The 10,139-nt window shown below is 41.2% G+C and overlaps 1 protein-coding gene across 1 annotated transcript; it reads left to right on the top strand.

The window, feature by feature from the left end:
• Positions 1-1,110: 1,110 nt before the first annotated feature.
• mymk (myomaker, myoblast fusion factor) lies at positions 1,111-7,014 on the top strand. The gene is made up of 6 exons (XM_087848784.1): positions 1,111-1,503; positions 1,617-1,731; positions 2,909-3,057; positions 3,344-3,460; positions 3,621-3,761; positions 5,964-7,014. Exons 1-6 carry the CDS (start codon positions 1,369-1,371, stop codon positions 6,171-6,173), a joined length of 867 nt encoding a protein of 288 aa, XP_087704910.1. The 5' UTR covers positions 1,111-1,368; the 3' UTR covers positions 6,174-7,014.
• The last annotated feature ends 3,125 nt before the right edge of the window (positions 7,015-10,139 follow it).

Genomic DNA, 10,139 nt, shown 5'->3' with positions numbered 1-10,139 from the left:
TTGTGTATGGATGCATTACTGGAGCTGGTTGCCATCTTCCCTTTGCAAGACAGCAATTTTAGAGTCATATTTAATGAATTCCAACTAAAAAACTGCAAAGATGTATGAGATTAAAGCAAATGGAAAACATACTTCACTCGGGATGCTGTTAACTGCACAAAAACTTATTTATGTAGTATTTTATTAATAAAGCTTTATTTAAAAAAGAAAAGACCCTAGCAAAAATGTTTTTGTGCCTAACTTGGACTCCTTCCAACAATGAAGGTTCAGGGGAGAGACATAGTCATACGTTGATTCATTACCTCTTCTGATACCAGCCAAACTCACTGGATCAAATATCAGAGAAAAAAACCAAAATGATCTTATCTGGTCTTTGAATGACATCACAAAAAGATAGATGCAGTCCTGAATAATGCATTTAGCAAGATTGTTTCCAAGGCTTTTTAAAACGGTGTGACATAAGTACGTTTCTTTATATAGAGCCTTTCAAAATAAAATCACAGTGTTCCTCACATAAAATAAAAACAGCAAAATAAGGAATAGACACTAAGTTAAAATAAAATGAAACGAAGTTTTACACATTCTTTGATTTAAATTTTCAAAGTTAAGAAGGTGGGGATGGAGGGTGGCACGAGGTGAGTCAGATTTCTAAAACTTGCATCATATTTAATCAAAAATGATCTGCAGTTAGCAAAAGAAGATGTTTACATGGATTTTTTATTTCCCAGGAAAAGCGGGATTTAGATGCCATTCTTTCCACCCATAGTTATGTGAAGGCCTTGTGAGGGGAGGTGGTCACATTGTGCGAGAGTTGTGTTGGGATGATATCATTAGATAAAGTTGCACAAATGTGGATTCGACCCAGATCTTTGGAACAAGTTAACCACAATAAAGATTTTGGGATTGGTCTTTCAGCTGGACGTCTGCTCATTCCAGCCTAAACTTCAAGTTGACTCACAACCACTTAGTGTCCAGTCCTGGTTTCAAATAGTCCATAGATATGCTACATTATGTTATGATGGCTCTCACCCTGCCCACAGCCCCTCCTATGTTGCACTGGTATGCAAACAGCTGACCAGCGATGACACTGCACATACAGGCCTCGGTGGACCTGCCATCCACGAGGACATTTAAACTTTAAAGGGCCAAAGTGGACAGCTGGGTGTGTTCATGCTGCGTGGGAGTGTGCGCTGTATAAGCATCCTCATTCACTCACACACCGAAAGACATAAGACACTCAAGGACTGTACCATCTGATCTCACACTTTATTGAACTTTGGATAACTTTAATTTTACCTGCCAAAGACTCAAGAACCTTTGGATAAACTATCACCTACAAGCTTTGAGTCGACCATCCCTTCAGGAGCCATGGGTGCATTTATTGCCAAGATGCTGCTCCCTACAGTCAGCAGCCTGGTGTTCCTGCCTACAGCCAGCGTGGCCGCCAAGAGGGGCTTCCACATGGAGGCCATGGTCTACTTTTTCACCATGTTCTTCACTGCGGTGAGAAACTGTTGCTGTTCTTTAATCTCAATGACCTGACAAGCAGTCAGCTGTGTTGAACTGGGATGATGTGAGAGTGGTTAACATCCCTCCTGAATGCTGTATTCCTGCAGATCTACCATGCATGTGATGGACCAGGTCTCTCCATCTTGTGTTTCATGAGATACGACATCCTGGAGTACTTCAGTGTTTACGGCACTGCACTCTCAATGTGGGTCACACTTATAGGTGAGTCCTGCTACACAGAATGTGTTCTGGCTTGACTAGTTAATAGCAGTATTCAACATTTCTACATGTATCTCTATACAAAAAATGTTTTTCTGGATTGATCGTTTTCACTAGAGTCTATTTCGGTACCAGATTTTTAAAGGACACAAGCAAGCGATGAAAAACACGCTCGGTTTGCAGCAGTTGGTGATAACACATGTTCAGGCTTTGCACACAAGTGCTCATGAAGACTTGCACACACAGACATAAATACATTTGCTTCTAACTCCCACCTGATCCCCCAGAGGTTTTGCAACAAGGGCTTTAAATCACATGCTGCTAAGAGCCAAATGCCCTGACAGCTGATTTAACTGATGGGGTCCTCCTGTGTCTGTGGGAAGGCTGCCAGTAAAATATTGATCCATTTTCATTTTGTCACCTTCATTTAATCAGGAAGGGAAATTCTTAAAATTAAAAACTTCTTTTGCAAGATGGTCTTGAACCATGATAGGACGCATTCAGACTGTTTTCAATCTTGAAATTATTTATATAAAACCTTTAATGTTTAATAGTGCCGACAAACTGTGCTGTAGCTTTCCTTAGTTATTTTAAAATTGTGTACTTAACTGCATTTGCTGATGATTTCTTCTACTAATTTCAGAGTTTTTTAAGACGTCAGCTCCCATAAAACCTTTTTTTCTTTGTTTTTCTTAGATCTGTTGTTAAATTCAAACGCAGTCTTTACAATGTTTAGTTGTGAACATGTTCCTGAAGAGTTTATGGGCCTTATAGCTAATTTTAAGACAAAATTTGTAAATTGCGGTCTCTATCAGAGTAAAAAAGTATGATAAAATGTAGCATGCTTCACAACAGGACTTTGTAAACCAAACTCAGTCTTTTGTAGACAGTTGGTGGTAAAAACATTGCAGGAAATGTTCAGTTCAGCCTTTTTAATCTTCTTTCCTTATACCCTTTAATCTGAACATATTGTTCACACCTCACATCAGTGGTTTTATGAAATTTTGCAGTTCCTATCTATGTATTAGTGAAATTTTGGTCCTGAATTGATCAACTTTAGCCCAACAAGAGAATAAACTTCATCTGTAATCCCTACTTGGCAAACAGTGCAGCACCTCTGCAGTGTAATGATTTTATCCATGAGGGAAAGAGTTTGAAATCCTTCATCTGCTTGTCTCAGCTCTGGGTGACTTTGATGAACCCCAGCGCTCCACTATGACTATGTTTGGAGTGTTAACCATCGCTGTGAGGATCTACCAGGACCGCTGGGGCTACGGGATCTACTCCGGGCCAATCGGATCAGCTGTCTTCATCATTACTGTCAAATGGGTTAGTGGCAAAAAAATGGCAACGTGTATTTCAAATATTTTTCAGTGTTTCTTCTCCTCTATCTCCTCCTCTGCCTCTTTATTCATGATCTCCACCTTGAATAACTTCACCCTTGCTGTTATCCTAATGTGCTCTTGTGTATTTCTTCTTCTTTTCGACTAATCCATCCATTCCTTGTACTCTTTCCTTTCTTTGCTATCCCTTGCACCTTTCTTCTTTGCCTTTTGCACTTTCTCTTTTTTCTTTTGTGTGAAGTCTGATGTGTGATGAACTCCTGCTGTTGCAGCTGCAGAAGATGAGGCAGCTGAGGGCGGTTTATCCGGAGAAGACGGTGTACACGCAGCAGGTCGGTCCAGGCTGCTGCTTCGGTGCTCTCGCTCTAATGCTGCGCTTCTACTTTGAGGTGACTGCCGCCAAATCACAAACAGACATTTAATAAAAACATACAGAATACTAGAACATCTACTTAAAGAGTCTGAGGTTTTATCTTCTGTCACAACATTTTGTGTTGTTCATCGATATCCGGTTACATACTGAAAGAGTGTGATGTTTTCACTCCACAGGAGTGGGACTACGCCTATGTCCACAGCTTCTACCATCTGTCTCTGGCTGTTTCCTTCGTGCTGCTGCTGCCAAAGAAGAACCGCTATGCAGGGACGGGAGAGAACGCTGCTAAGCTCAGCTGCTTCACTCTCTGCTGCTGTGTACGTTCCATTTATATACACTATAGAAATCCTGTAGTAATGAGACTTTCAGTTATTTCATCTTAAAGTAAAATGAGCTTGTTCCAGTCTATCTTATACTGTGGTGCAATACAAAGACGTTTTATGAGATGTGTTTCTCTACAATGGTAGAGAAGGTGGGTGTGGCTCAGGAGGTACAGCAGGTCATCCAGCAATCGGACGGTTGGTGGTTTGATTCCTGGATGCTCCTGTCTGCATGCCACAGTATCTTTGTGCAAAACACTGAACCTCAAGTTGCTCCTAATGTGTTTACTGGAGTGTGAATGTGTGTGACAGAAAGCTCCTACACTGCCTGTTTGAATGAGTCTTGTAGTATAACGCTCTTTGAGTGCTCAAGCAGAGCAGAAAGCTATATAAGAACAGTCCATTTACCATTTATTTTGGCGATGGTGCCACTGACGGGTTTTTAGGTTTCTGGTTGACTTTGACAGACCTGTCTGAATAATGCTATAAACAGAGCACCAGGCCACAGATGCCAAAATACAACTTCAGTGTAAGCGAGCAGCTTACGAGAGCGAGAGTAGGCTGATTCTTTCAATGACTTTATGTTCATTCCCGTAAATAAGGTCTGTGGTTAACACGACATTTTTATTCTATGTTGTTGTACAAAATAGAAATACGGCCATAAATACGCCACTGCTTTTATATGTCCCCAAGAAGGTGTTTGCTGAGCAGCTAAATGGAGTCCGTTTATCACCCGTGATTAGAATTTTACCTCTTGGGACGGTTTTTACGCTTCAAAAAAATCATGTATCAGAAAGTAGTGACAGAATGGGGAGGATATACTGACGAGCAAAACCTGTAAGCAGTGTTGGGGAGTAACGGAATACATGTACCGCCGTTACGTATTTAAAATACAAAATATGAGTAACTGTATTCCGTTACAGTTACCGTTTAAAAAGGTGGTATTTAGAATACAGTTACTTTGTTGAAATAAATGGATTACACGGCGGTACTTCCCTGTTTCATATTGTGGCGGGTCAGGACTGTTTGGGTTTTGTTTGACAGCTATGTTCTGTTGTTCCAGGCGGCAGCGTTACGGTTGCCATGGTTACAGGGTGACGCTCTCTCTCTGCGTGTTTCCTGGGTGAGAGAGGCCTTTTTGTTGTTGTTGTGCTAAGCTAATAGGCAGAATGCTACAGGTATAGCTCTAAAGAATGTAGCATCATGGGCAGTGTAGTCCGTGCTGCAGGGAGAATGGACTGCCATACCCGTTATGTGTCTGTGAGCGAGGGAGGGAGAAAAAGGAAAAGTACGAGCTGTCATCGAGCAAAAACGGGAGCTGGAAGCATGTAAATATAATAATAACCACTGCAGCCAAGAAGAGAGCCTGACGAGCCCAGTTGTAAGTAAGCTATTAAGACTCGACTGTACACCGTGTTCGTGTTTTCCTCCAAAAACAATAAGTTCCGTTGGAGCAGCCTTTCAACGCCTCGCTCTGTCTCTCGCTAGCAAAGTTGACCCAGACAACAAAGTAAAGCTAGTTTTCAGCTACGAGTCCGACACAGAACCCACCGTATTAGCCAGAGGTCCCTTTACTACGGTTCGGAGCCGCGGACCTTCAGTAACAGTAATAAATCACAGCAATAGTACATTCATGTAGTTGTAAACAGCATGATAATATATTAAGTAATCCAAAGTATTCAGAATACGTTACTCTCATTGAGTAACGTAACGGAATACGTTACAGAATACATTTTGGGGCATGTATTCTGTATTCTGTAATGAAATACATTTTAAAAGTAACCTTCCCAACACTGCCTGTAAGTATATACTTTTCTTTCCAATGAGCTTATTTTCTGGGATAATCCAAAAGCCTATAGTCATGAGAGTATGAAAAAAGAGGGAAACTGGACTTCCTTTGCTTTGCAACCTCTTCAAACACCCACAGAAGTCAATTTGCCTTTTATTTTAAGGCTCTCAAAACGACCTCAATGAATGAGAATGTACACAGACAAGTGTATCAGAGTATGTTATTGTTTTTTGACAAGGGGACCGATGTGCCACTACCTTCGAAATAAATGCCACCCCCAAAGGCCTTTATTAAACACCAACAAGAAAGCTGGATGTGTTTGACAGCCTTGGAGGTGATCATTTCAGCTTTTTTTAAGCTCATGTCCTTAATTTTGCTCTAATCTTGTTACCTAATTATTCTTACTGCAGACCATGTCCCCCGGTTCTTCTAAAGAGAAGAAAGACAAGAAAGACAAACCGAAAAAGAAGTCATCTCGGACTGTGTGGACGGTCCCCACAGAAAAGCCGTGGGCACGAGGCTGTAGCACCCCCACCCTGCCTCTTTATAACCCCCCTCCATCCACACCTGTCAAAGGGACCAGTATCAGCAAGCTCAAAGAGATGAACGGCTGGAAGTGAACCCCAAAAACATACCTACATGTCAGTGTGCGTAACTTCATGCAGAAGATCAGGCGTGGATAGAGGTCAACTGGAAAATCACCAAATAACTGACAGAATGCTGATAGACTCGTATATGGCTGGTAAGTTAATCTACTTCAGCAGGAAACCAACAATCATGTGGATGTTCCCTTCTACTCCAAGAAATCATTTTTGGCTGGTAGATTATTTAAGGTCAGCAGCGACTTTAGGAATCCACCAGCAGATAAAGAAAAAAAAAGTACAGAATTAGGTCTCTGGTGCCCTCAGAGACCCGATAAAAAACCCAGCTGTCTGAAGCTGAGGACAGGCAGCACGCTACTAAAGAACACACGCAGCACGAACAGGGAGACGGTGGCTGAGACAAGCCAGTAAAACTGACTGGAAAATTTATGAGAAGAACAAACAGGCAGATGGTTTATCTCTCCAAAATATATAAATTGTCTTTAGAAATGTTCCTCGGGGGAGACCCTTCGTCTGCTCGCCTCTGTCTGCCCTGTTCCCCTCCTTTTTTCTCTTTCCAGTCTCTCTCAAGGAAAGGAACCACGTGGCCTGTGAGAATTATAAGATTGTAAAGCACCTTTTAGCATTTTATGCATCTTTGAGGTGCCAAATATGTCATGTGGAGCATCAGTGACGCAAAGCAGAGGCCCAGACATCAGTCTGAAGTGTAATGTGTTTCTGGAGGTGCAGATGGACTCTGACTGGACGGCTTTGACGATATTTGAACATGTGTAATATACTGTTATTTATTATAATATGAAAGGTTCAATACTTTGTATGAAGTGTTTTTGTTTTATAATGTTTCTAAGTGAAAATAAAAAGTCAGGACTCTGTAACTTGTCTTTATGAACCTGGTGGAACTTTAAGTCTCTTTCTCATAATGCAGTGATACGTACTTTACAGAAGCAAATCATTGACAAAAGCCCTGAATGGCACATACTTCAAGGATCTCTTCAGTCTAGCAGCACTAATCTAATTCCAGTCCCACATATCCCATTCTGCTTTCACTTCAGGAGTACAAGGAGCCATGCGTCCAAGCACGTCACCTGCCCCAAACACTACCCAAAGACTACAAACGTGCTCAGCGTATCTTAGACAAAACAGAGAATGTACCTCCCCTCCACCAGGGAATGTTTTGAGCTGGGGCCAAGCCGCCAGCTCCTGTGCCCAGAGAAAGGTGTTTTTGTCTGGACTCAGAAACCTGGCTGGCTGGGCCACCGGCACCTCCTGGCTGGCTGCACGTCCCGGCCCTGAGCGGAGAGTAACTTGAGCCTTTTATTGCACAAGCGTGAAGCACTTCTCGGCTCCTTTACAACCACTGTCTGTGCCACACTGCTCTGCAGAGAGCCCACACACATTCAAGACTGTGTGACTACACTTGTGAAGGCTTTATACTGTTCACAATCCCTGATCCAGCTAACAAACTTTATACATTAAGTTACCACCTGAATTTTAATCTTTACAAGGCCTCACATTTACAAAATACAAGTAAATCTGAGCTTTTTACAGACTCTCAGGTGATGTGGATCATACACACTCACATCGTCTGAACCTCAGTCCGCCAGCTCACAATCATGATCACAATCATCACTGTAAGCCTTGATTGACATTAGCGTGACCACACTCCACAGCAGAGTGGAATTTTAATGTCAGTTGAAATGTAATGAAAAAAAAAACATCTGAACAAATGGAAATTAGCAACTTTTCCCAGAATTAAAAATGCTGACGAAAATAATAAGCATTATTAGTTTTTATTAGATCCAATTAAACACCAGAGTGGACGGCGTGAAGCGACTGTGACAGACTCTGGTATGTGTGGTATGTTTGTGATTTTAGCTATGCTGTACTTTCTGTGGTGAGACAGCAGCCTTTGTGCCACAGGTCCTTTCTCTGCGTCAGCTGTTGCCACAGCTGCTGTTAATGCCGCGAGGTCAGCTGCCTCGTAGAGACAACAACAGAGCTGCAGCCACAACAGATCTCCACTGCCCATCACCTGTGATACAATCGGATTTAATCCTTCTGTTGAAGTATGGCGTGGTTAGGCTAAATGGAAAATTAACCATCGAGATGTAACAAATAGTACTGTAAAAAAAAAAAAAGTATTTGACTAGTGTGTAACTATGACTTCTAACAAACTGATGCATTCTCATAAATTTCTAATTGATTAATTAATTACATATAAGTGAGAGCCAGTGAATGCCACAGTGTTGCTTCTTGAATACATGGACACTGATGTTCCACCTAAGAGACCTCAGAGGTATAGGAAAAGAGAACTGGTAGGCATATGTGTGCTGTGGAGGCAAATTTTGATTTGTGCCCTCACATTCAGACTCAAGATATGAAAGCTCATCCACATGTTCTATCACCTGAGAAGGGGCTCCCTTCACCAAGGAAGCAGAAAGGTGCAGGTACATAATTCCCACAACTACTTTCAAATTACTGGACAGCCTCGTCATGTCACAACTAGTCATGTGCATAATCACATGTCATGTAAGACAAAAAATTAGCAACGTCACCCCCATTATCTAAGACATCAGTATTATTGTTCTGCTTTTTGAACCAGCACAGACCACTCCATGTCCTCAGACAGCTGTCAGTCAACACATATGGCTCCCAAAGGGATTTTTGTGAGGAAATAATACCATATTAGATGTGCTGTGGCACATTTTTGGTCTTTGGATTAGAAAGATTCAGGTTTCAGACAGCATGGCTTCAAAGAGCGGGTGGTTTTACTGTATATGGGCAATAAATCAAGTTATTAATGCTCAATCAGAATGAGAAATAAGAGGAACTGAAACTAGTTTACTATTCATGTTAAGTCACATGATTCTGTGCAAATCTGTGGTTTGGCAGTGACACGTGGAACTAAACTCCTGACTGTGAACAGTGGCACAGTTTTTCACCCTGTTCAGCGTGGGTTCACTCATCAGTCGAGGAGACGCTCACCAGCACTACCCTTTCACCAAAGCACCTGTTTGTTGTCGCATTAAGCGATCACACTGTATGTCAGGCAACCAATGTCATCGTAAATCACACCTGAATTAGTTAAACAAATTACATTTATAGATGCAGAACTGTTGCTGAATTTAGAGAAACAGAAGCCTAAATTTTGTGTAATGCCAAATATAAAAGAAGATATTACCAGTCCAACATCATGTGAAAATGCCATACTAGGATATTATGCCTCTGCTGCCACCTATTGCACCTACCTGCTACAGTACATGATCATTAAAGGACAATACCACTGTGCTTTAGATACATGTTGTTACCTTTGATTTAGAGTTTAAGTAACTGTTGTTGTATGATGCAATTTAAGACTATAAATCATTAGCAATATGTTTCCCATTGTCTGTCTCGTGAACATAATATTGAAGAAGGACTTTAAACATTCTTGTCTTTCTCACAAAAATCTTCCTGGACTTACGAATGAACTGATTAGATTTTACTGGTCAAAAATTAAAGTTGGAGGCCACTTTGACCTAAACAAACACATTTCAGTCAGGTCCTCCTTTTTATCTGTAATAATTTATTTTTGCCTGTATGCACTCCAGTTAAGCACAGAACAGAGCACATACCAGAGACAACAAAAGTGACATTCATTAAGAGAGAAACAGCACAGCTGTAGGCAGACTAAGTTTAAACAGCACACCCATATCTGACTATATGACAGCTGTACTTTCAGCTATAAGCAGACCAATCACTCACTCTGGGCTAGAATTCAGTTCAGCTGATCTTGCAGTTTGACTTTGTGGCCTCCCAAAACTAACCCCATTTTTGGTCATAACCCAATAACTTTTGCACTAAATATGAGAAATTTTCAATTTTACAACTGTTTGTTGAACATTAATAACTTGATTGTGACATTTAATTATCAAAAGGTCTGGGACCAATTTTACAGTAACATCATGTTTTGCAAAATCATTTTTGCCACTCACATGGAAGTAG

Source organism: Neolamprologus brichardi, chromosome 12 (genome assembly GCF_056152115.1).
Source record: "Neolamprologus brichardi isolate AB-2024 chromosome 12, ASM5615211v1, whole genome shotgun sequence".
Lineage (NCBI taxonomy): Eukaryota > Metazoa > Chordata > Actinopteri > Cichliformes > Cichlidae > Neolamprologus > Neolamprologus brichardi.
This window is presented reverse-complemented; position numbering and strand designations above follow the sequence as displayed.